General features: G+C 40.4%; 2 protein-coding genes across 2 annotated transcripts in view; both read left to right on the top strand.

Moving 5' to 3' along the window:
- The window catches only part of LOC117385171 (NLR family CARD domain-containing protein 3-like), a 78,996-nt gene that overhangs the window by 27,568 nt on the left and 23,685 nt on the right, over positions 1–27,743 (top strand). The window lies entirely within an intron of this gene.
- LOC117385165 (NACHT, LRR and PYD domains-containing protein 12-like) overlaps positions 10,681–27,743 on the top strand; it is a 30,484-nt gene continuing 13,421 nt past the window's right edge. Inside the window, exons 1-5 of the mRNA XM_055228453.1 lie at positions 10,681–10,720; positions 12,002–12,136; positions 14,330–14,467; positions 17,875–18,012; positions 21,418–21,558. Of these exons, the coding sequence (XP_055084428.1) occupies positions 12,012–12,136; positions 14,330–14,467; positions 17,875–18,012; positions 21,418–21,558 (542 nt within the window). The 5' untranslated portion in view covers positions 10,681–10,720; positions 12,002–12,011. The remainder of the gene's footprint in view (positions 10,721–12,001; positions 12,137–14,329; positions 14,468–17,874; positions 18,013–21,417; positions 21,559–27,743) is intronic.

The following is a 27,743-nucleotide window of genomic DNA, read 5'->3' as shown; positions in this document are numbered from 1 at the left end:
CCTATTGCTATACTGAACAAAAAAGTCAATGACACCATACCTCTATTTTCAAAGGTGTTGCCATGGCAACGTCTGACATTTCTCATTGAAATACATGGGTTTTGGATAACTGGGATGAAAAATTATTACTTTGTCATAGACCATTGAAATTTGGTACACATATTCCTCTCATCATACGGATCAAAAAAGACAATGAGAACATATCTCTATTTTCAACTATTTTACCGTGGTAACATAATAAATGTGTCATTGAAATAAATGGGGTTCAGAGTATTGGACTTTGTTGTAGACTAAATAGATGCTCTACACTCATCAAACTATAGCCTAAAATTCAAGATTGGCAAAAAAGTTTGTATTTTGATGTTCAAAAAAATTAACGTATCAAAATGACTCAATACCGCCACCTCAAAATTTGAAATACATTGCGGAAATGAGAGATCTTTTTTATCGTAGGCAAATGAAATTTGGTACAAACATAGAACATGTCAAGACAAGTAAAAAATTATATTATGACCCCACCCTAAACCCTACAGGAAGTCGGCCATTGTGGGCGGAACCCGATTTTTTCAAAATTTTACCTCTCACATTTGGATTTTTTACGCCTTGGATTTTCATTCAAGAATCTTGCAAATTGGTCAAAATGAACTAGACCCATGTGGGATTATAGGGAACTGTCTTGGATTTTTCTATATCATAAAATGTGGGTGTGGCCAGCCTGCAAAGAAAAAAGCAATATTTTGAAGTTTTAAAGTGCACATAACTCACACATGCAGTTTGCTAATTCCCGGCATTAATATACATTTTTTTCAAAATGTGGATCTGAACACATACATATACAATTTGCATAGGTCAGACATTATATTGCTCCACAGCGCCCCCTTGAACTTTTGAATTGGACCAAAAAAATTACTTTGACGTAAACATTTGAAATTCGACATGGACATTTGGCTTGGCAAACTGAACAAAAAAGTCAATGACAACATACCTCTATTTGCAACTATGTTACCGTGGTAACATAATAAATGTGTCATTGAAATGAATGGGGTTCAGAGTACTGGACTTTGTTGTAGACTAAATAGATGCTCTACACCAGGGGTGCCTAATACGTCGATCGCGATCTACCGGTCGATCGCAAAGGTAGTACGAGTAGGTCGCGAGACATTCCCCAAAAAGTAGACGCCAGGCGTTTGTACACGCATGCGTCTACAAACGCGCCAAATGTGGCCAAACAAAATCAAGCTATCGCATTATCTAGTTAGCTCCAATTTGTTTTTCTATCTAAACTTAATAAATTATATAAAATGAGTGCGGGAGCTGGACCAAGTAAGAAGCCAAAAATCTACCACTTTCATACGGAATGGGAGGAGGACTATTTTTTCACAATGTCATATTCGAAGTGCGTTTGCCTCATTTGCCAGTGTACTGTCGCTATTCCAAAGAAAGGAAATGTGGAGCGGCATTTTCGGACTGTTCACAAAAGCTATGACACTAACTTTCCTCCAAATAGTGAGCTGAGAAAGAGAAAGGTGAAGGATCTAAAATCCCAGTTGTCCGGACAGCAGTTATTGTTTACACATCCGACCACAAAAGCAAAGGCAGCCACCGAGGCATCATTTCGGGTGAGCCACTTAATTGTTAAGCACAAGAAGGCCTTCCAAGACGGAGAGATGATAAAAGAGGCATTCGTTGAAGCAGCTAACACGTTGTTTCGAGACTTTAAAAACAAACCAGAAATATTATCTTCAATTAAAGCTATCCAGCTATCAAGAAATACAGTTACACGGCGCAGTGAGGCTATGGCCGAGGATTTGACCCAGCAACTTTGGAAGGATATCGCGGCCTGCGAGTGTTTTTCACTGCAACTGGACGAGTCTACAGATGTGAGTGACACAGCCCAGCTGTGTGTATTTATTAGGATGGTATTTTCCGATATGACTGCAAAAGAGGAGCTGTTAACATTACTGTCCATGACTGAACATACGCGAGGAGAGGACATTTTTCAGTCTTTCAAAAACTTTATTGAGAAAACCCAACTCCCAGTGTGCAAACTGGTGTCCGTCACCACGGACGGAGCGCCCGCGATGGTTGGCCGTTCAAATGGATTTATTGCCAGGTGCAGGGACGATGATGCTTTCCCGGACTTCCTCAATTACCACTGCATAATACACCAACAAGCGTTATGCGCAAAAATGCTCAAAATGAGAGAGATAATGGACATAACAACGAAGATTGCCTGTTCTATTCGCGCTAGATCGCTCCAAAGACGGCTATTCCGCGCACATCTGGACAAGGCTGACTGCAACCACTCGGAGTTGTTGCTACACACTGACGTGAGATGGCTTAGTCGAGGGAAATTCCTGCAAAGATTTCGAGAGCTCTGTCCGGAGATTAAGGAGTTTTTCCGTGTTGCTAAACATGCGGAATACACGCAACTAAATGACGACCAGTGGCTGCTAGACTTAGCATTTTTAACCGATCTGACCAACATGTTGAACGACCTTAATGTCGAGTTACAAGGAAAAGACAAAACTGTGATCAATATGATCAGCTCTGTTAATGCTTTCAAACGGAAAATGCTGCATCTATTGTCAAAGATGAAGCGCCATGATTTGGGTAACTTCCAGAACCTCGCATCAGAGTTGGAGACGCAGGGCGTGCGTGCAACTTGACAGTGCACGCTACACAGAGCAGATTGAGAACTGTCTATCGGAGTTTGACAAACGCTTTCAAGACTTTGTTTTATTGGAGCCAATCGCTACATTCATGTGTTACCCTTTTCTGGAAGATGCTGATGTTTATTCGCTGTCAACAAAAATTGCATCACTTTTTCACCTGAACTCTTCTGGAGTGGAGGAGGAGATTCTGACACTACAAGCTGACATTCATCTTAAGTCCAGGGCTCATGGACAGTTCTGGAACTTACTCACAGAGGAAAAGTACCCCAACATGAGGAAGTGCGCATCCTCCTTGACTGCATTATTCGGCTCCACTTATTTGTGCGAGTCAGCCTTTTCTCACATGAAGATTATTAAGTCCAAATACCGTTCCACATTGACAGATGATCATTTGGAAGCGTGCCTGAGGCTGGTTATCAGCAGCTATTCTCCGGACTATGGATCCCTGGCTGATTCCATTCAGTGCCAGTCATCAGAGTGACAAAAATGTAAGTTTCATTGTTCAGTATAAAAAATATAATTAAATATGTTTAACATTTTTTATAGAAGGTGGTAGATCTTTTTGACTTGGTCACTTTATAAGTAGATCCCATGCTGAAAAAGTGTGGGCACCCCTGCTCTACACTCATCAAACTATGGCCTAAAATTCAAGATTGGCAAGAAATGTTGTATTTTGATGTGCAAAAAAATTTACGTAACAAAATGACTCAATAGCGCCACCTCAAAATTTGAAATACATTGCGGCAATGAGAGATCTTTTTCATCGTAGACAAATGAAATTTGGTACAAACATAGAACATGTCAAGACACGTAAAAAATTATATTATGACCCCACCCTAAACCCTACAGGAAGTCGGCCATTGTGGGCGGAACCCAATTTTTTCAAAATTTTACCTCACACATTTGAATTTTTTGCGCATTGGATATTCATTCAAGAAACTTGCGAATTGGTCAAAAAAAATTAGACACATGTGGGATTATAGGCTACTCTCCTAAATTTTTTTAAGTTATAAAATGTGGGTGTGGCCAGCCTTCAAAGAAAAAAGACGTTTTTTGAAATTCTAAATTGTCCGTAACTTGAACATGCTGTGTCCTATTTTCCGGCATTAATATACGTTTTGTTTAAAATCTTATTTTGAGTGCATAGATATGCAATTTACACATATCAAATATTACATTGCTCCACAGCGCCCCCTTGAAATTTTAAATGGTACACAAAAAAATTACTTTGTCACAAACATTTGAAATTTGGCATGGACATCCCTATTCCGATACTGAACAAAAAAGTCAATGACACTATACCTCTATTTTCAAAGGTGTTGCCATGACAACATCTGACATTTCTCATTGAAATACATGGGTTTTGGTCAACAAGGATGAAAAATAATTACTTTCTCATAGACCATTGAAATGTGGTACACATATTCCTCTCATCATACTGAACAAAAAAGCCAATGAACACATACCTCTATTTACAACCGTTCAGGCGTGAAAATGTGATAAATGGTGTCATTGGAATGAATGGAGTAGTATTACTCAGTCGCTGATTTTGGGGGGGGAACGATGTAAGCGGGAACGAAAGGCAGGATCTCCGCGGTGGCGTGTACCCCGCGGTCGCAAGGGGTGGCGAGGGCCTTTATCACTGCTTGCAGTTTTAATTATTATTATTATTATTATTATTATTATTATTATTATTATTATTATTATTATTATTATTATTAAGAGGTCAAATCAGTTGATCACTTGATTTCACAAGTTGAAACAGAGTTGATACAATTTTAAAAATGAATTTAAAAAAAAAGATTTGATTTAAATATGTTATCTTTGAACGAGAAAAAAGGCAAAATTCATGATTTTTGAATTCAGCAAGGCAAATTCTAATATAAAATTGTTTTGTAATGGAATCGAAATAGAACGTGATTCCAGGTTCTTGGGAGTGATCATAGATCATCAGATATGTTGGAAATCTCATATACAGTACATCAGGAATAAAATATTAAAAAAAAAAAAACAACTGTTGGTTTACTTTATAAAACCAAATCTGTATTGAATAAGAAATGCCTGCATACATTATATTCATCACTTGTGCTTTATCTTAATGTTTGGAAATTTGGGGAAATGCCTGTAAAACATACATAGATCCTATAATTAAACTACAGAAAAGGGCAATAAGAATAATTAATAAAGCAGGATTCCGTTATTCTACTAATGAACTATTTATAAAATCAAATATAATAAAGTTTACGGACATAGTTAAGTCAAAAATCTTGACAATTCTGTTTTGTGTTGTGAACAAGGATATTCCTGCAGGAATTCAGTCCTTCTTTAAATTAAAAAGTAGTTACTATAATTTGCTACCTGCTGAGGTTTGCTTCAGTTTAAATCTAATAAAATATGTGTCTGTTTTAGGAATAAGACTTTGGAATGATCTCAGTGATGAATATAAGTTAATTAAAACTCTCTAAATAAAAAAAAAAAACTAAAAACTTTAAAACATGAATTCATTCATAATTATATATTGCCGTAGGTTGTATGAGCCAAGACATATGTGTTTAAGAAACTGATTTAAGTAAATGGATTTTGCTATGTTGCTGTATTGTGGAGTTATGTGTTGGTCAGGATGGGCTTACATAAGTGCACGGCTTCAGCCCAATCCTTTTTTGGTTGTAATTAATGAAGAAAATGTTTTTTTCTGTCTTTTTTCCAAAGAATAAAAAAAAAGTACACAACCAAAATAAAATAAAATTCATTCATTCAACACCTAGACAAAATGCAGGATGACAAAATCATCAGAAAGGAAATCAAGCCTATTGAATGGGTCATTGCTCTAGTTGTTGGAAAACCTCAAAAACCTAAACTCCGCATATGCCTAGACCAGGGGTGTCCAAACCTTTCTCATTAAGGGCCACATATAGAAACACAGACAAAGCTGAGGGCCGATTGAGGGCTATAGACTGGTCATCAATACAGTGAATACTTCAAATCTGTGTCATTATTACAAGTTAAACTGAACAACAAGACCTTTATTCATGTTTACATCATCAATGGGACACATTCAATATTTGATATGGGCTTGTTAAAGTAGATCTTCAGAAGTAAAGTAGTTTGGGCATGACTGGCCTAGACTCAAGAGACCTTAACATGGCTATTCATAGACCACACTACCCTTGATCAAGCTACTGGGCCATTAAACTGAGTGATAAATCATCACTGCTGACCACCTTTAGCATGCAATTTGGCAGATACCAATTCCTCAGACTGTCCTTTGGTATTAGCTCAGCACAAGATGAGTTTCAGAGACGTGTGCACGAGAGAGAAGAAGAACTTAGAGGTGCCACTGTTATTGTAGATATCCTCGTTTTTGGCAAAACCAAAAAGGAGCACTTCAACGCTATGCTCCAATACACAAGAGAAAGGGGATTAAAGTTAAACCCAGACAAGTGCAAAATCTGTTCTCAAGCACTTAGTGAGTTATTTTGGCTACAAGCTCACCAACAAAGGTCTTAAGCTGCAAAAAGTGAAGGCCATACAAGATATGCAGCTACCACATTCCAAGTCTGAACTACAGACAATATTAGGCATGATCAAATACCTGGCCAGGTTCACTCCACATATTTTAGAGGTAAACACACAATTAAGACTGTTACTAAACAAGACAGTGAGTTCATTTGGGATGCTGTACATTACAGAACCACCCAGTGTTAGTTAGTGTTACTCTGACCGTCATAAAGAACTGACAATCCTCAGAAAGAAGGCGTGGCATAGCTCCAAGGAGGATCCAAAGGCATCCAAATCACTCAACAGCACAGAACAAAACTACACCCAGATTGAAAAGGAGCTGTAAAGAGCTGTGCTCTTTAGGTGTAAACGCAATTTCATGTATGGCAGGGAAGTAACTGTGGGATCCGGCCATAGACCACTGGATACTGGCGATACTTAAGAAACCACTTGCCACTGCACCACCCCACCTCCAAAGGATGATACTGCTGCTCCAAATAAAAAAAAAACATAAATTGATTTTTTTTTTAAACAGCTACTGCACAGGACACTCAGCTCACAAAAGTGAAAACAAATCACAAAAAAAAAAAAAAAAATCACAAAGTCAGGTCTCACTAGTACAGGAGTAAGGTAAGGCAAATTTATTTGTGTTGCACTAGTAATTCAAAGTACTTTACAGAATAAGAAATACATTAAAATCACAATACAAACAAATCAAAACATATATAATCACAAATAATCATCATAAAATTAACATCAAAAGAGAAGAGTGCAGAATAAAAAACATATGCACACTGGAATCACAGAGATGAGATTAGAGCATGTGGCCTACTGTTTCAGCCAGGAATGGACAGCAGATAGAAACTCTGGTTGGACAGTGCAGTAGCCACTCCTGTCACACGCCATTCCTCAAAGACTATGGCAAGTGGTAGGAACAAACTTATTCACATGGGATGGACAAGACTACATTACAATTGTGGACTACTACAGTCAATATGTTGAAATGGAGAGACTCAGTAATAGCACTGCATCTGCCATAATCTTAAAACTCAAAGCAGTCTTTGCATGCCAAGGCATTACGAAACGCATCATCAATGCCAATAGCCCCTGTTACAACTTTAAGCACTTTGCAGAAGTCTGGGACTTTAAACACACCACGAGCCTGAGATACCCACAAAATAATGGTCTCATTGAAAAGACAGTCCAGACAGCCAAATGCATCCTAGACAAAGCTAAAGCTGATGGTATGTTACCCCTCAACGCATCAAGAAGCAACACAGAGAAGTGTGCAAACACCAACAGCAACTGTACTACAACAGGTCAGCCAAAAATCTTCCACCTTTACCAACAGGTGTACACATCCATTTGCATCAGGAGGATGGATTGTGAAGACTCACAACACTGACACAACCTGCTCAAATCAACAGGAGCTACCACATCAAAACAGAGGAAGCATTAACTTTATGGCGCAACATACGCCACCTTCGTGAATCCAAAGAGACTCCAGGCACACACAAAAACAACCAAAGATGTGACGAACCGGTGCCTCAGTCCAGTGACACTGAACCTGTCCCAGCTCGAACTAGCCACATCAGCAGCCTGGTTACACCACCAGATCAGGCTGTGTCATTAAGCCTAGAGAGGTACATGTTCTATAAATGCTAAGAGTTGTTTTCATTATTGCATAATAGGCACCTTGTTAACATATTGTTTATGAATTTCATTGCCTATTCTAATAAGCTAAGAAAAAAACAAAAACATCCATCCATCCATTTTCTTCCGCTTATCCGGGGCAGGGACTCCCAGACTCCCCTCACCCCGGACACGTCCTCCAGCTCCTCCGGTGGGACCCCAAGGCGTTCCCAGGCCAGCCGAGAGACATAGTCCCTCCAGCGTGTCCTGGGTCTTCCCCGGGGCCTCTTCCCAGTGGGACATGCCCAGAACACCTCCCTAGGGAGGCGTCCAGGAGGCATCCTGAGCAGATGCCTGAGCCACCTCAACTGGCTCCTCTCGACGTGTAGGAGCAGCGGCTCTACTCCGAGCTCCTCCCGTGTGACCGAGCTCCTCACCCTATCCCTAAGGGTGCGCCCGGCCACTCTGCGGAGGAAACCCATTTCAGCCGCTTGTATCTGCGATCTTGTCCTTTCGGTCATTACCCAGAGCTCATGACCATAGGTGAGGGTAGGAACATAGATTGACCGGTAAATCGAGAGCTTCGCCTTTGGGCTCAGCTCCTTCTTTACCGCAACGAACCGATACAGCGACCGCATTACAGCTGACGCTGCACCGATCCGCCTGTCAATCTCACGCTCCATCCTTCCCTCACATCCCCCAAAGGACACCACGAGGGACACGGTCGAATGCCTTCTCCAGATCCACAAAACACATGTGGACTGGTTGGGCAAACTCCCATGAACCCTCGAGGACCCGATGGAGAGTATAGAGCTGGTCCAGTGTTCCACGACCAGGACGAAAACCACACTGCTCCTCCTGAAAAAAAACCCAAAAACATTTCGAAACTGAGTCTGACCTCAGTGCATTAATAATAAAAGCTAAAGTAAAGCGGCATTTGACTAATGTTCCTCTGCACTTACTTAATTAAGCCGTTATGTCGTTTACCAACCTTACATTGATTTCAAAGGTTCAGATTACTTGATCATGTATTGCCTGTAAGACATACATTTACAATTACCTCATTCAACACAGCAGGGATGGTTTTATTGTGTACCTACATGGTGACTGTATTTTTAGGAGGGGGGAGGGAACATACTGACGCTAGAGGTGCTATATCGTAATGTAATGAAATGTACTATGTGTCTAGAGACTCATGTATGTGATTTGATGTTTTTTTGTTTTTTTTTTGCTGAGTAAAATACATACCCGAAGTTATATATTGTGTGCTTATTATAAGTTAATAATATAATTAGTCATATCCGCAGGGTGAATGCAACAGTGATGTGAACCAAAGTCAAGGCAACTGATAAACATGTAATAAACTTACATCATACTGCCCTTGTGCTGTCACAGGGATGTGTTATGAGTAAGGGAGGAGGGAGGGGCCGGGCCTCTGGAGTGTGCTGTATTGTACAAACACGTTTAAACAATCAGAAAGTGATAATTACGCTGAGGAAGATCCAACTCTGGCTCTTACAACATACTTCAGTGCAGTGGTTCATGTAGATAGATAGATAGATAGATAGATAGATAGATAGATAGATAGATAGATAGATAGATAGATAGATAGAGAGATAGAGAGATAGATAGATAGATAGATAGATAGATAGATAGATAGATAGATAGATAGATAGATAGATAGATAGATAGATAGATAGATAGATAAAAACTTTATTAATCTCCAAGGGAGAAATTCAGGTGTCCGGCAGCAAACACACACTTGCACAAACACACACAATAATAACAGTAGAAACAATAAAATATTACTATCAATAGTATAAAGTACTTGTCATATAGAACCTGTAGACACCTTTTGGTCGGCCTACCAAATAACTTTATCTGTGTCATAAAAAAACACAAGAATTAGACATAGGGTAATTTATAATGATGTGGGCCGCCTTGGGAAATCACAAATTATAACGGTTGTTGTTATGGGGACAGAAAAAGGTTGAGCACCTTTTTCCCATGGAATCAATATGCTCTTCTAAGACGGCCGCATTTTTATCCAGGTAGCTATCCACTACCTCCACCAATGCCAGAGGGTAGTACCTGACAATGAGGCCAAAACCCTCAACACCCTCCATGCACAGATTAGCCATTATGTGGAGTATCAAATATCCCCTGTGCCCTCACCTCTGTAAAGCCTGATCATTTCATCCATTACATGTCTGAACACCAGGCTCCGCTGAGTGCACTCTAATGTCTGCTGTAATGTGTCTAATGTTGTTTACCTGTTTGTGTATTTGTCAAAAGAGAGCTGTGTTTATGGAAAACAGTGTGCTTTTGGCAGGGAAAAGTAACTAGGCTCATAACAAATACTCACCATATTGTATCTGAGTAGATGTCTGGGGGGTAATTGTACTTTTTTGAGCATACTTTTAGACGTAAACATGTATTTATACTTGAGAATAATTCTAATAATGTACTTTTACAATTAAAAGCATGGCAGTTAGTACAGCACACGGTTGTCACATTTAAAATACACATAACAGCACCTCATCACCTGCTCTGATTGACCAGAGCTCAGAGAATATGTAGACTATGATTTAAAGCAAATTCAGTCAGCTTTAAATGGTTTAATGAAGTTTCAGAAATAAGACTGAAACACACTACTCACAGTACATTTACTTTGTACATGGGAAATTAACTGTACTGTGCACTTTGTACTTTTTATAATTACACATTTGGGACCAGTACTTACAGTTGTGTACATGTTAACCATGCAACCGTACGTTTATCTGAGAATTTTTTTTTTTTTTAGTTCTCTTTCCACCTCTGATCCTTGGGGACAATAAAATGTTAAAGTCTAAAGTTCAATGTGGAAGTATTTGAGAGCTGTGTATTTAAGACTTGTTTGAGACGGTGGTGACGCAGTGAGTATTTCTTATCATAAACAGAGAAAAAAGATGAAACACTGGTTTAGACCAAGTTTAGGCTAACTTAAGTCCTCTGATTGGGACCTGGTGTTGATCTATTTTATACATGGTTGGTTTCAGTGAAGACCAGGTCAAGTATTGCTGTAGAAATAGTTTATTCCTAGTTTACTTCTATTTTGATGCATTTAGTCCTGGTTTTAACCTCATCTAATCCTGAACTACGCTAATAGTGGTGAAGAAAATATTTGTACTCAAGTAAAAGTACAGTAACATGGCTAAAAATATATTCAATTAAAAGTACAAATACAGTCAACCCTCTAATGGGGCCTGTTGTAGACCTCTTTTAAACATGCTTGGTTTTGGTTAATACCAGGTTAAGTATTTGTTTCAAAATAGTTTAGTCCTAGTTTAGTTTCAGTTTTGGACCTTTATGGTCCTGGTTTAATCATTGTCAACTCCTAACCCACACTATTGAGGTAGTAGCACATTGTAAATATAGTCACATCCAGGTACGTTGCCTTGTGTTCAGCAGAGTGACACACAGACAATCATACATCTGTATACAGGGCATAGACAGATATCACTGGGGAACAGAGCTTCTGAACAGGAGACATCTACTGCACTAAACATTTGCTTACATTGTTAATGTCACTTCAATCTGGAACGTTTCCAAGAGCTTCGAAAACTGTATTTATCAAGCCTCTCCTAAAGAATAGAAGTATATTAACTTTGTCCAAATGAAGGTGAATATGGACCAGCAGATTCACTCTGCCACTGCATCCAACAGATCAGTGTGTGGATGCAAAACAACTTTCTACAGCTAAACTCAAACAAGACTGAAGTCATAGTCTTTGGCCCACAGAGACAAAGAGAAAGTGTCAGCAGTCACCTCCAGTCTCAATTAAAAGTACAAATACAGTCGACCCTCTAATGGGGCCTGTAGACCTCTTTTAAACATGCTTGGTTTTGGTTAATACCAGGTGAAGTATTTGCTTTGAAATTGTTTTATCCTAGTTTAGTTCTGTTTGGATCCATATGGTCCTGGTTTAATAATTGTTTAATCCTAACCCACAGTATTGAGGAAGTAGAATATTTTAAACAAAGTAACACCCAGTGTTATGTTGCCATGTGTCCAGCAGAGGGAGACGCAGACCAATCAGACCTCTGGGTGTGGGGCATAGACACATTTCACAGGAATTCCACATCTGCAGAACAGAGCTTCTAAACAAGAGACATCTCTGTATGTTCTGTTCAAATGGACTCTTCTTCTGATTCCAGCTCCTAGAACATGGAGCCACCTGCATCTGGTCACGGGTCTAAACCCAGGTCTGAACCTGTTGATAGAACTTCATTTGAGAGATGTGAATCCTCCGATGATGAAGAGTATACAGACACTCCTGCTAAAGACCACAGGTAAGACTGTCATTGAACTGGTCTTTTCACACTGATAAACAGAGACCGGACTGAGTCGGGCTGTTACTGTGTGACTCCCTCCTCACTCAAACACCTTATTCACTCTTTATCTTCTTTCCTGCTTTGTCATGGCCATGTGCTCCAGAGGGTTAGACTTACACAGACATACAGTAAGTATAAACTACTGCAGAAAACATGATGTCCATTGGATCTATACTGCCCCCTGTGGGCTAGCACTGACTGCACACTCTCTCTGAGCTGAGAATGGGTGAGGTTCATGTGACATCACAATAGCAATCTGATACAGAATAGTGGGATATATTAGGTCAGCGTTGTAGCTCCTTCTCTCCAAGATTCAGAAAAGCCAAATGTTTGATTGTTTACAGCAACTGCACTGCAGTATATAGAGGACTTTTATTTGTATTTATTTAACTGTTCAACTGCATTTGAACAAAGATCAGCATTTCTAACATATTTTACCAACAGCACCCACCGACTTTTGACCTCAGCAGATCTAAGGCTAAACTCATTCTACCTCAGACCTGATGAGTCTAAATGCACCTAAAGACAGCTGGTCCCTGCTCAGAGCTGTGGGACTCTCCTGTTCACTGTCTCTGTGTGTGAACCTCCTGTATAACCTTGGATACAGCCCCCCTGCGATCCAAACATAAGGTCACACTGCAAAAGCTCAAAGTATCTTCTCATGATGTCCTCAGAATGCTGCTGAAAAAGTCCAGAGCTAGTAGTGCCAGTCTCCTGTTCTGTCGTGTGAACACTTTTCAGGCTCTCATGGCAAACCTGATGTATAAATTCATGTGTGGCCTAAATGAGTGTCTGAACTCTGTGGTGATGATGCGGGTGAGTCCCAGGTTTAGTACTGTGCAGTACAGTTCAAGTATTTCCTTAGAATTAGTTTATTCCTAGTTAAGTTCTGTTTTGAACTAGTCTGAGTTCATCTACATGTTGCCTCGATGTGTTACTAGATTTCTAAAGTCTGTGCTAAACAGTTTGCTATCACCACTTGCTTGCATAGTTAACATGTCACTTCAATCTGGAGCATTCCCAAGAGCTTTGAAAACTTTTTATCAAGCCTCTCCTAAAGAAGAGGAGCCTTGATGCCACAATTTTTAACAATTACAGACCCATCTCAAATCTGCCATTTTTAGGCAAAGTCCTTGAAAAAGTTGTTTACCAGCAGCATAATAACTTTCTCCAAATGAACAACTCCTCTGATGTTTTCCAGTCAGCTTTTACATCCCACCACAGTAGTAAGGCTGCTCTTATCAAGGTGACAAGTGACATCTGCTTGAACACTGATGCAGGCAAAGTCTCAGTCTTGATCCTGTTAAATCAGAGTGCTGCATTTGACACTGTGGATCATGGGATCCTCTTACAGAGACTAGAGGACTGGACGAGCATCTCTGGTCCTGCACTAAACAGGTTCAAATCATATCTAGAAGACAGGGAGTACTTTGTTGAAATTGGAAAATCTGTCTCAGATAAAATGCCCCTTACCTGTGAGGTGCCCCAGGGGTCAACCCTGAGACCCCTGTTGTTCAATCCCTATATGCTGCTGTTAGGCCAGTTATTGCACAGCAATAATGTGCCCTATGATAAATATGTAGGTGACACTCAGCTCTATTTTGCACTGGCAGCAGGTGAATATGGACCAGCAGATTCACTCTGCCACTGCATCCAACAGATCAGTGTGTGGATGCAAAACAACTTTCTACAGCTAAACTCAAACAAGACTGAAGTCATAGTCTTTGGCCCACAGAGACAAAGAGAAAGTGTCAGCAGTCACCTCCAGTCTCAATTAAAAGTACAAATACAGTCGACCCTCTAATGGGGCCTGTAGACCTCTTTTAAACATGCTTGGTTTTGGTTAATACCAGGTGAAGTATTTGCTTTGAAATGGTTTTATCCTAGTTTAGTTCTGTTTGGATCCATATGGTCCTGGTTTAATAATGGTTTAATCCTAACCCACAGTATTGAGGAAGTAGAATATTTTAAACAAAGTAACACCCAGTGTTATGTTGCCATGTGTCCAGCAGAGGGAGACGCAGACCAATCAGACCTCTGGGTGTGGGGCATAGACACATTTCACAGGAATTCCACATCTGCAGAACAGAGCATCTAAACAAGAGACATCTCTGTATGTTCTGTTCAAATGGACTCTTCTTCTGATTCCAGCTCCTACAACACGGCGATGAGACCTGAATCTGGTCCCGGGTCTAAACCCAGGTCTGAACCTGTTGATAGAACTTCATTTGAGAGAGGGGAATCCTCCGATGATGAAGAGTATACAGACACTCCTGCTAAAGACCACAGGTAAGACTGTCATTGAACTGGTCTTTTCACACTGATAAACAGAGACCGGACTGAGTCGGGCTGTTACTGTGTGACTCCCTCCTCACTCAAACACCTTATTCACTCTTTATCTTCTTTCCTGCTTTGTCATGGCCATGTGCTCCAGAGGGTAAGACTTACACAGACATACACTCACCTAAAGGATTATTAGGAACACCTGTTCAATTTCTCCTTAATGCAATTATCTAATCAACCAATCACATGGCGGTTGCTTCAATGCATGTAGGGGTGTGGTCCTGGTCAAGACAATCTCCTGAACTCCAAACTGAAGGTCAGAATGGGAAAGAAAGGTGATTTAAGCAATTTTGAGCGTGGCATGGTTGTTGGTGCCAGATGGGCCGGTCTGAGTATTTCACAATCTGCTCAGTTACTGGGATTTTCATGCACAACCATTTCTAGGGTTTACAAAGAATGGTGTGAAAAGGGAAAAACTTCCAGTCTGCCCAGTCCTGTGGGCGAAAATGCCTTGTTGATGCTAGAGGTCAGAGGAGAATGGGCCGAGTGATTCAAGCTGATAGAAGAGCAACGTTGACTGAAATAACCACTCGTTACAACCAAGGAATGCAGCAAAGCATTTGTGAAGCCACAACACGCACAGCCTTGAGCCGGATGGGCTACAACAGCAGAAGACCCCACCGGGTACCACTCATCTCCACTACAAATAGGAAAAAGAGGCTACAATTTGCACGAGCTCACCAAAATTGGACAGTAGAAGACTGGAAAAATGTTGCCGGTCTATGAGTCTCGATTTCTGTTGAGACATTCAAATGGCAGAGTCAGAATTTGGCGTAAACAGAATGAGAACATGGATCCATCATGCCTTGTTACCACTGTGCAGGCTGCTGGTGGTGGTGTAATGGTGTGGGGTATGTTTTCTTGGCACACTTTAGGTCCCTTAGTGCCAATTGGGCATCGTTTAAATGCCACGGGCTACCTGAACATTGTTTCTGACCACGTCCATCCCTTCATGACCACCATGTACCCATCCCCTGATGGCTACTTCCAGCAGGATAATGCACCATGTCATACAGCTTGAATCATTTCAAATTGGTTTCTTGGACATGACAATGAGTTCACTGTACTACAATGGCCCCCACAGTCAACAGATCTCAACCCGATAGAGCATCTTTGGGATGTGGTGGAACGGGAGCTTCGTGCCCTGGATGTGCATCCCACAAATCTCCATCAACTGCAAGATGCTCCTATCAATATGGGCCAACATTTCTAAAGAATGAATCAGCACCTTGTTGAATCAATGCCATGTAGAATTAAGGCAGTTCTGAAGGCGAAAGAGGGTCAAACACCGTATTAGTATGGTGTTCCTAATAATCCTTCAGGTGAGTGTAAGTGTAAACTACTGCAGAACACATGAGGTCCATTGGATCTATACTGCCCCCTGTGGGCTAGCACTGACTGCACACTCTCTCTGAGCTGAGAATGGGTGAGGTTCATGTGACATCACAATAGCAATCTGATACAGAATAGTGGGATATACTAGGTCAGCGTTGTAGCTCCTTCTCTCCAAGATTCAGAAAAGCCAAATGTTTGATTGTTTACAGCAACTGCACTGCAGTATATAGAGGACTTTTATTTGTATTTATTTAACTGTTCAACTGCATTTGAACTAAAGATCAGCATTTTTAACATATTTTACCAACAGCACCCACCGACTTTTGACCTCAGCAGATCTAAGGCTAAACTCATTCTACCTCAGACCTGATGAGTCTAAATGCACCTAAAGACAGCTGATCCCTGCTCAGAGCTGTGGGACTCTCCTGTTCACTGTCTCTGTGTGTGAACCTCCTGTATAACCTTGGATACAGCCCCCCTGCGATCCAAACATAAGGTCACACTGCAAAAGCTCAAAGTATCTTCTCATGATGTCCTTCAGAATGCTGCTGAAAAAGTCCAGAGCTAGTAGTGCCAGTCTCCTGTTCTGTCGTGTGAACACTTTTCAGGCTCTCATGGCAAACCTGATGTATAAATTCATGTGTGGCCTAAATGAGTGTCTGAACTCTGTGGTGATGATGCGGGTGAGTCCCAGGTTTAGTACTGTGCAGTACAGTTCAAGTATTTCCTTAGAATTAGTTTATTCCTAGTTAAGTTCTGTTTTGAACTAGTCTGAGTTCATCTACATGTTGCCTCGATGTGTTACTAGATTTCTAAAGTCTGTGCTAAACAGTTTGCTATCACCACTTGCTTGCATAGTTAACATGTCACTTCAATCTGGAGCATTCCCAAGAGCTTTGAAAACTTTTTATCAAGCCTCTCCTAAAGAAGAGGAGCCTTGATGCCACAATTTTTAACAATTACAGACCCATCTCAAATCTGCCATTTTTAGGCAAAGTCCTTGAAAAAGTTGTTTACCAGCAGCATAATAACTTTCTCCAAATGAACAACTCCTCTGATGTTTTCCAGTCAGCTTTTACATCCCACCACAGTAGTAAGGCTGCTCTTATCAAGGTGACAAGTGACATCTGCTTGAACACTGATGCAGGCAAAGTCTCAGTCTTGATCCTGTTAAATCAGAGTGCTGCATTTGACACTGTGGATCATGGGATCCTCTTACAGAGATTAGAGGACTGGACGAGCATCTCTGGTCCTGCACTAAACAGGTTCAAATCATATCTAGAAGACAGGGAGTACTTTGTTGAAATTGGAAAATCTGTCTCAGATAAAATGCCCCTTACCTGTGAGGTGCCCCAGGGGTCAATCCTGAGACCCCTGTTGTTCAATCCCTACATGCTGCTGTTAGGCCAGTTATTGCACAGCAATAATGTGCCCTATGATAAATATGTAGATGACACTCAGCTCTATTTTGCACTGGCAGCAGGTGAATATGGACCAGCAGATTCACTCTGCCACTGCATCCAACAGATCAGTGTGTGGATGCAAAACAACTTTCTACAGCTAAACTCAAACAAGACTGAAGTCATAGTCTTTGGCCCACAGAGACAAAGAGAAAGTGTCAGCAGTCACCTCCAGTCTCAATTAAAAGTACAAATACAGTCGACCCTCTAATGGGGCCTGTAGACCTCTTTTAAACATGCTTGGTTTTGGTTAATACCAGGTGAAGTATTTGCTTTGAAATTGTTTTATCCTAGTTTAGTTCTGTTTGGATCCATATGGTCCTGGTTTAATAATGGTTTAATCCTAACCCACAGTATTGAGGAAGTAGAATATTTTAAACAAAGTAACACCCAGTGTTATGTTGCCATGTGTCCAGCAGAGGGAGACGCAGACCAATCAGACCTCTGGGTGTGGGGCATAGACACATTTCACAGGAATTCCACATCTGCAGAACAGAGCATCTAAACAAGATACATCTCTGTATGTTCTGTTCAAATGGACTCTTCTTCTGATTCCAGCTCCTACAACACGGCGATGAGACCTGAATCTGGTCCCGGGTCTAAACCCAGGTCTGAACCTGTTGATAGAACTTCATTTGAGAGATGGGAATCCTCCGATGATGAAGAGTATACAGACACTCCTGCTAAAGACCACAGGTAAGACTGTCATTGAACTGGTCTTTTCACACTGATAAACAGAGACCGGACTGAGTCGGGCTGTTACTGTGTGACTCCCTCCTCACTCAAACACCTTATTCACTCTTTATCTTCTTTCCTGCTTTGTCATGGCCATGTGCTCCAGAGGGTAAGACTTACACAGACATACACTCACCTAAAGGATTATTAGGAACACCTGTTCAATTTCTCCTTAATGCAATTATCTAATCAACCAATCACATGGCGGTTGCTTCAATGCATGTAGGGGTGTGGTCCTGGTCAAGACAATCTCCTGAACTCCAAACTGAAGGTCAGAATGGGAAAGAAAGGTGATTTAAGCAATTTTGAGCGTGGCATGGTTGTTGGTGCCAGACGGGCCGGTCTGAGTATTTCACAATCTGCTCAGTTACTGGGATTTTCATGCACAACCATTTCTAGGGTTTACAAAGAATGGTGTGAAAAGGGAAAAACTTCCAGTCTGCCCAGTCCTGTGGGCGAAAATGCCTTGTTGATGCTAGAGGTCAGAGGAGAATGGGCCGAGTGATTCAAGCTGATAGAAGAGCAACGTTGACTGAAATAACCACTCGTTACAACCAAGGAATGCAGCAAAGCATTTGTGAAGCCACAACACGCACAGCCTTGAGCCGGATGGGCTACAACAGCAGAAGACCCCACCGGGTACCACTCATCTCCACTACAAATAGGAAAAAGAGGCTACAATTTGCACGAGCTCACCAAAATTGGACAGTTGAAGACTGGAAAAATGTTGCCGGTCTATGAGTCTCGATTTCTGTTGAGACATTCAAATGGCAGAGTCAGAATTTGGCGTAAACAGAATGAGAACATGGATCCATCATGCCTTGTTACCACTGTGCAGGCTGCTGGTGGTGGTGTAATGGTGTGGGGTATGTTTTCTTGGCACACTTTAGGTCCCTTAGTGCCAATTGGGCATCGTTTAAATGCCACGGGCTACCTGAACATTGTTTCTGACCACGTCCATCCCTTCATGACCACCATGTACCCATCCCCTGATGGCTACTTCCAGCAGGATAATGCACCATGTCATACAGCTCGAATCATTTCAAATTGGTTTCTTGGACATGACAATGAGTTCACTGTACTACAATGGCCCCCACAGTCAACAGATCTCAACCCGATAGAGCATCTTTGGGATGTGGTGGAACGGGAGCTTCGTGCCCTGGATGTGCATCCCACAAATCTCCATCAACTGCAAGATGCTCCTATCAATATGGGCCAACATTTCTAAAGAATGAATCAGCACCTTGTTGAATCAATGCCATGTAGAATTAAGGCAGTTCTGAAGGCGAAAGAGGGTCAAACACCGTATTAGTATGGTGTTCCTAATAATCCTTCAGGTGAGTGTAAGTGTAAACTACTGCAGAACACATGAGGTCCATTGGATCTATACTGCCCCCTGTGGGCTAGCACTGACTGCACACTCTCTCTGAGCTGAGAATGGGTGAGGTTCATGTGACATCACAATAGCAATCTGATACAGAATAGTGGGATATACTAGGTCAGCGTTGTAGCTCCTTCTCTCCAAGATTCAGAAAAGCCAAATGTTTGATTGTTTACAGCAACTGCACTGCAGTATATAGAGGACTTTTATTTGTATTTATTTAACTGTTCAACTGCATTTGAACAAAGATCAGCATTTTTAACATATTTTACCAACAGCACCCACCGACTTTTGACCTCAGCAGATCTAAGGCTAAACTCATTCTACCTCAGACCTGATGAGTCTAAATGCACCTAAAGACAGCTGATCCCTGCTCAGAGCTGTGGGACTCTCCTGTTCACTGTCTCTGTGTGTGAACCTCCTGTATAACCTTGGATACAGCCCCCCTGCGATCCAAACATAAGGTCACACTGCAAAAGCTCAAAGTATCTTCTCATGATGTCCTCAGAATGCTGCTGAAAAAGTCCAGAGCTAGTAGTGCCAGTCTCCTGTTCTGTCGTGTGAACACTTTTCAGGCTCTCATGGCAAACCTGATGTATAAATTCATGTGTGGCCTAAATGAGTGTCTGAACTCTGTGGTGATGATGCGGGTGAGTCCCAGGTTTAGTACTGTGCAGTACAGTTCAAGTATTTCCTTAGAATTAGTTTATTCCTAGTTAAGTTCTGTTTTGAACTAGTCTGAGTTCATCTACATGTTGCCTCGATGTGTTACTAGATTTCTAAAGTCTGTGCTAAACAGTTTGCTATCACCACTTGCTTGCATAGTTAACATGTCACTTCAATCTGGAGCATTCCCAAGAGCTTTGAAAACTTTTTATCAAGCCTCTCCTAAAGAAGAGGAGCCTTGATGCCACAATTTTTAACAATTACAGACCCATCTCAAATCTGCCATTTTTAGGCAAAGTCCTTGAAAAAGTTGTTTACCAGCAGCATAATAACTTTCTCCAAATGAACAACTCCTCTGATGTTTTCCAGTCAGCTTTTACATCCCACCACAGTAGTAAGGCTGCTCTTATCAAGGTGACAAGTGACATCTGCTTGAACACTGATGCAGGCAAAGTCTCAGTCTTGATCCTGTTAAATCAGAGTGCTGCATTTGACACTGTGGATCATGGGATCCTCTTACAGAGACTAGAGGACTGGACGAGCATCTCTGGTCCTGCACTAAACAGGTTCAAATCATATCTAGAAGACAGGGAGTACTTTGTTGAAATTGGAAAATCTGTCTCAGATAAAATGCCCCTTACCTGTGAGGTGCCCCAGGGGTCAACCCTGAGACCCCTGTTGTTCAATCCCTATATGCTGCTGTTAGGCCAGTTATTGCACAGCAATAATGTGCCCTATGATAAATATGTAGGTGACACTCAGCTCTATTTTGCACTGGCAGCAGGTGAATATGGACCAGCAGATTCACTCTGCCACTGCATCCAACAGATCAGTGTGTGGATGCAAAACAACTTTCTACAGCTAAACTCAAACAAGACTGAAGTCATAGTCTTTGGCCCACAGAGACAAAGAGAAAGTGTCAGCAGTCACCTCCAGTCTCAATTAAAAGTACAAATACAGTCGACCCTCTAATGGGGCCTGTAGACCTCTTTTAAACATGCTTGGTTTTGGTTAATACCAGGTGAAGTATTTGCTTTGAAATTGTTTTATCCTAGTTTAGTTCTGTTTGGATCCATATGGTCCTGGTTTAATAATTGTTTAATCCTAACCCACAGTATTGAGGAAGTAGAATATTTTAAACAAAGTAACACCCAGTGTTATGTTGCCATGTGTCCAGCAGAGGGAGACGCAGACCAATCAGACCTCTGGGTGTGGGGCATAGACACATTTCACAGGAATTCCACATCTGCAGAACAGAGCATCTAAACAAGAGACATCTCTGTATGTTCTGTTCAAATGGACTCTTCTTTTGATTCCAGCTCCTACAACATGGAGCCTCCTGCATCTGGTCACGGGTTTAAACCCAGTCCTACTCCTGCTCCCAACTCTCTGTGTCTGAAAAGTGACCACTCTAAGGACTTTTTTCAAGAGTTTAGAGATATTCCTGCTAAAGTCAAGAGGTAAGTCTGTCACTGAACTGGTCTTTTCACACTGATAAACAGAGACCAGACTGAGTCGGGCTGTTACTGTGTGACTCCCTCCTCACTCAAACACCTTATTCACTCTTTATCTTCTGTCCTGCTTTGTCATGGCCATGTGCTCCAGAGGGTAAGACTTACACAGACATGAGTTTAAATTACTGCAGAACACTTGAGGTCCATTGGATCTACACTGCCCCCTGTGGGCTAGCACTGACAGCACACTCTCTTTGAGCTGAGAATGGGTGAGGTTCATGTGACATCATCATATTCTTCTAAAACAGTGGTTACCAAATTTTTTGTAATCACCTACTCCCTACTGCCATGCGCTTGAAAATCATGTCTGCTGACTCTGAACTCATGTTAGATAATAGTTGGAATATTAATGTGTGAAGGTGTAGAATAAATAGACCTGATAACAGTAACTCCAAAGAGTAATGTGAGTCTTTATTTCCCAACTGTCCCCAGCAGAACAATCCATAAACAAATGCCCCAGATTCCAAGTATTGGACCTATTTTAGGATTCACAGTCTTTTCCAGCCTCTTTGTAATAATCAAATGTTTCTCTTAAAAAAAAATAAAAAAAATAGTAATAATAAAAGATAAAAGACTAAAGGACTAAAAACTAAAGACAACTGTAGTGGGCTTATCCTTTAACAAAACAGAGAATAAACACTACTTCGTTTCCATTCAAATTGCAAATGTACAATAAAAATGCAATTACATTGTTTAACAAAATGTACAAAATTGGTCACAAAACAATAATGCATTCTTAAACAGTCTCAGTAGCTGCATCTGATTTGTATTTAACACTCAGGGTGTGACGTAGCTCAGTCTTTCCCCTACGTGAGGCATTACAGTTTTCACAGGATGGTCTATGTCAATTCTTGGTCCTACAAATTAAATGAACAATATCCTTAAGGTATGACGCTCATTACAGCATTGTTTATCAGTATGAAAGATTATTTTTGTACTCAAAACACATTTAAAAGAACATTTTACCACTTACATGCACTGTTTTCTATCATACTGTCCCAGGTGTTAATGTGGAGCAGGTCGCTCCTCTAGCTCTTCAGACAAACCCAGATTTTAAACAATGGATTCTATGTGAAGACATAAGTCTTCATTGGGCCTGTCACTCATGTCAACATCCAACACTTGGTCACTTTCCATTTCATTCTCGTCATCATCCTCCAAGTGACTTTCAAGATCCTCCAACTTTGGACCAACACATTCATTAACGTGTTCCACCAAGAGGTATTCAGGTTCTGAGTCTGTGGATTCAGTGTCTGAGTCTAGACCAGCTTCAGGCTCATGAACAAGAGGAACTGCATGAAGCTCTTGCCTGGGAGGCGATGAGTGTAGGGTCACATTGTAGGTATAAACAAGTTCAGCTAGGTCAGGGGCAGCGAACAAGTTAGGTACAAAGAGCCAAAATTTTCAACCGTAAGACTCAAAGAGCCACATGACGCACTGACCTGCCAAGACAGACAGACACACACACACACACACACATTACTTCCCATAAAACACTCCTCTCCTTACAAAACAACAGCAAGCATTGTACTTCTGTTCATTTCAAGGTAAGTGTCCACCCTCAACACACACATCAAATGCAGCTTAGTCAGAGTTAGCACAGCACCTACCCAGAGGTCAGATACCCCCCACATACACACACATAAACACACACACAGGCATCTCTTCCTCTCTCTCTTTCTCTCACTCTGTCAAACACACACACATTTTCTCTTTATCTTCATCTCTGTCTCTCTCTGACACACACAACTACTGAACACACTTCAGAAACACAGGGCCTGTATAATATAAACTGATGGAATATTTTTAGTTTATTTTTTAAGTCTATTTTTTTATTATTCTAAGCTATTCATCTGTTATCTTGTTTTATTGCATGTACCACTTTCCTTCTGTTCTTTAACTGTGCGGTGCAATACTGGAATTTCCCCACTGTGAGACTAATAAAGGCTTATCTTATCTTACCTTATTAAAATATTAACACAAGCATAAGTCAGGTGTTATTTCCAAACCACATCACAGATTTTCTTACCTTGTTGGAGTGATGGGATGATAATCTCAGTGGGATTTTTTTAATTATCTGGAGCCAAGGTTTCAATTACATCCACAAAACACTGTTTTAAAAACTCTCTCTCTTTTTTTAGCACGGGCAATCTTCCAGGCCACTTTATAGGATGCAAGTGTCACAGTTTCTTCACGCTTGTTCAATTGCTGAAACATTTGAAACTGTCTTTTTACCTGGCTTTTCAAGGTGCTCAGTTTGTGCTTGTGTAGTTCAGAACCTTTGGGGAATTCCTTGTCCATATGAGCCTGGAGAGGCTAAAATGACGCTGAAGATTTGAAGCCTTGAAATGTGATACTGTAGTATTGCAGATTAAACAGAGTGATTTGCCATTCTGTTCAATAAAAAAGTAAGCATCTTCCCATTCTTCCAGAAATGTCCCGTGTTCATCCTCATATTTTCGTTTAGTTTTGCATTTTGCCATTTTGACTCGAGGGCAACAGTCTGCACGCGCATGAAATGTTTACTTATTTTCACAGCATTAGACGTGACCCGCGCAGATGACGAGCGGTCACGTGTCAGATGCAGCGTAAAAAAAGCTGATAAATCAGTTTTTTATATATTGTTTATTATTTGTTTTAATAAGCTCTGGTGGATTTGAATGTGTTTTAAGAGAGAAAAAAATAAGTGAAACATGAGACAATGCAAAGAGCCGCAGTATATAGAAAATATTATACGAGGCAAAGAGCCGCATTCCTATTGGCAGAGAGCCGCATGCGGCTCGAGAGCCGCGTGTTCGCCACCCCTGAGCTAGGTATTCAGGCCAATGGTGCTTTTTTTCAGGGAGCAAAGTTTTCAGAAGATATTGTAAGGTTCTGTTAAACCTCTCACACTTGGTATGGTATGGTATACTTTTATTTGAAACAGGGACAGTGTACAACATTACATTGACCTTAAAAACAGGAAAGATGTCTGGTGCCAGGTTATAGCATAAATACTAATTTCCACCTGTAGTCCCTGGACAGGCTGATGTTTACTAAAAATAAGTTTGGTGTAGATGGATGAGAAACCTGTAAATCTATGATACATATATCAAATACAACACATCTCACATTCAAATACGACATTTCTAAAAACATTCAGCTCACACACACACTTCCATACCAAATTATTCACACACACAAACACTGAGTTTCAAATATGCAAATACTCTTTCTTTCATACACATTCACTAATGAGTGCAAATTTGCTTTGATATTAGCCATTCCTTTGTCACCTGTGCAAACCTTTGAAAACTTGTGCATGCTATAATCTCATTTGGCAAACTATTCCACTGACTCACAGCAACAATCGAGAAAGCCGATTTAGCAAAAGAAGTCCTACGTTTTGGAACACTGCACTCTCCTCTAGAGGTCGCCCTAGTGACTCGAGTTGTTTTTTCTGAGCTCAGTGAGACAAACCTTCTTAGAGGAGGACTAGCAATACCATGAATAATTTTAAAAAGTAGACAGATGTTTGCATATGTTAACAGATTATCAAAGTTTAGAAAACCATATTTGGAGAGGATCTGACAGTGATACTGTCTGGATTTTTTGTCATGAATCTTTAGCGCACATTTATACATTGATTCAAGAGGCTTTAAAGCTGTTTTGCAAGCATGCGACCAGCTTGTTATGCAGTAAAGAAAACGTGACAAAATCATAGAATTTAAATACATGTTTGATGCCTCAGTTGTAAGAGACACTCGTATGTATCTAAAATTTGCCATATTAAATTTTAAGGAATTACACAGTTTTTTTTACATGATTCTTAAAGGTTAGGTTTGGATCAAGAGTAACACCTAAATAAGTAAAATAGTTGCTCAGGCTTTCTTGATGGCTTTTTAGAAATACACTCTCCATTCCATACAGGTCCTTTGCTTTACTGTTATTCAATTTTCCCAAAATATTTTCCACTTTTACATTATTAACAGATGTTAAACTAAAGCCTGATTCATCACACAGTAAGTTATGGGGAATGCAAGGTGTTGGAAACAACTGGGTCAGCCTTTGAACAGCATTTATAAAATATTCATTAAAATTTATAGCTAAAATTTCACTATTGTTTTGAGTTTTGCCCTCTACGTTTAATTGCATTTCATGGTCAGTTTTATTTTATTTTCCAAGAAGTTTGTCAATATTTTTCCACAACAATTTGCTATTTCCTTTTGCATCTTTGATGAGATTGAGGAGGAAATTAGCCTTTGTTTTCCTAAGTAATGTTGTGACCTTGTTTCGCAGACTTCGATAGATTAAGTGATCAGTTGTTAATTAATTTATTAATTATTAATTCCCAGAGTTCACTATTGAACCATGGCAAATGCCGTTTTTTATTTTGTTTTATTTTTTTTGTCATTGTATACTTTATAAAGATATTTTTTTAAGTTAATGTTAAATCATTGCATGCTTGTTCACACGACTTGTTATCCACTATATCATTGCAGTTGATTTGTTTTACATCGTCTTCCAAAAGAGACAAATCCTTTTTTGGAACAAAAAACACATTTTGATTATTATTATTTTTTTGTTGTTGTTCCCTATATCTTGTTTTATTCAACTTTCTTACAACTAATGTAAAGTTATGATCTGATAATCCAGTTACCAAGTTATATGTTTTGATTATCCTTTCCGGTTTATTAGTAAAGATTAGGTCTATAAGTGTTTGAGAGGTTTTTGATAATCTTGTAGGTTTATTTATCATTTGCCTCATTTGGAATGATTTCATAGTTTCTTTGAGTTTTCTCTTTTGCGCTTTATTTAGCCAATTGACATTGAAATCACCCATAAGTAGTACTTCTTTCCCTTCAAACATTTTAAGCATTTTAAATAACTCTGAATAAAATGTATTTGTGGCATTTGGGGGGCGGTAAATTGCAATTACAACAAAGGACATTTCAGTAGATAGTGTAATTGTAACTCCTACACATTCTAATGCTTTGTTTTTTAGATCAATTTCTTTACTTTAGATATTGTTCTTCACATAAATCAAAACCCCTCCCCCCCTCCCCTGGGTGTATTGCTCTGCACTAAATCACTGTCCCTGTTAGCTGTGTCTACAACACTTAGCTCACCTAACAATGCTCAGCCCTTGCATCTCTGGATCTAAAGCAGTGCCTTGCCTAAGACTGTCACATATAGCTACACAACCATCAAACTCTGAGTCCACTGAATCTGAATTGAACTCTGATAAAGCTGGCTGTCTGGAAAGGGCATCGGCTGTCGAGTTACAACAACCAGGCTGGTACTTAACCTCAAAATCAAACACAGCTAACTGTGCAACCCACTGCTGTTGAATAACCCCTAACAGGGCTGTGGACAGGTGGCAAAGTGCGTTATTGTTGGTCAGGACTGTGAACTTGGAACCAGGAAGGTAGCTATGAAACTTCTCTGTTACTGCCCATTTTAATGCGAGAAGCTCCAGCTTCATACTACTGTAGTTCTTGTCGTTTTTCTCTGCCCCTCTAAGCATAATCTATGACGTTTTTCTTTCCACCCTGTACCTGATATAATACTGCACCTAAACAAAGGTTGCTAGCATTTGTCTCTAAGATAAATGGTAACTGAAAGTCAGCATAACCTAGTATGGGCTCATTGATTAAATTCGATTTGAGCACTTCAAATGCCTCAGAGCATTCTGGAGTCCAGGCTTACTGGAACAACTGCTTGGTCTTAACTGGACTACACTTCCTGATACAGACATTGACAACATCATGAAGCGGCCCTGGAACTTGCGAAAACCCCTCAATAAACCTCTTGAAATAATTACAGAAACCAGGAAAAGCCCTCTACAAGCTCTTTTACTGAGCTTGGAGTGGGCCAAGTCTTTACAACGCTAATTTTCTGGGGATCTGTGCTTATCCCCTGAGCCGAAACCTGATGACCTAAAAACTTAACTTAGGACTGGAGAAAGCAACACTTTTCAACTGTTACTTTTAGACCTGTGATTTTGAGCCTCTAAAGGACCGTTTCAAGTCTCTCAAGGTGTTCTTCAAAGGTTTTTGAAAACACAAAAAGGTCCTCCAAGTACAGGAGAACAATCTGGAAAAAAAGGTCACTCATTGTTGCTTTCCTTAAAAGCTGAAAGGTTGCAGGCA

The sequence above is a fragment of the Periophthalmus magnuspinnatus genome, chromosome 17, assembly GCF_009829125.3.
Source record: "Periophthalmus magnuspinnatus isolate fPerMag1 chromosome 17, fPerMag1.2.pri, whole genome shotgun sequence".
Classification (NCBI taxonomy): Eukaryota; Metazoa; Chordata; class Actinopteri; order Gobiiformes; family Gobiidae; genus Periophthalmus; species Periophthalmus magnuspinnatus.
This window is presented reverse-complemented; position numbering and strand designations above follow the sequence as displayed.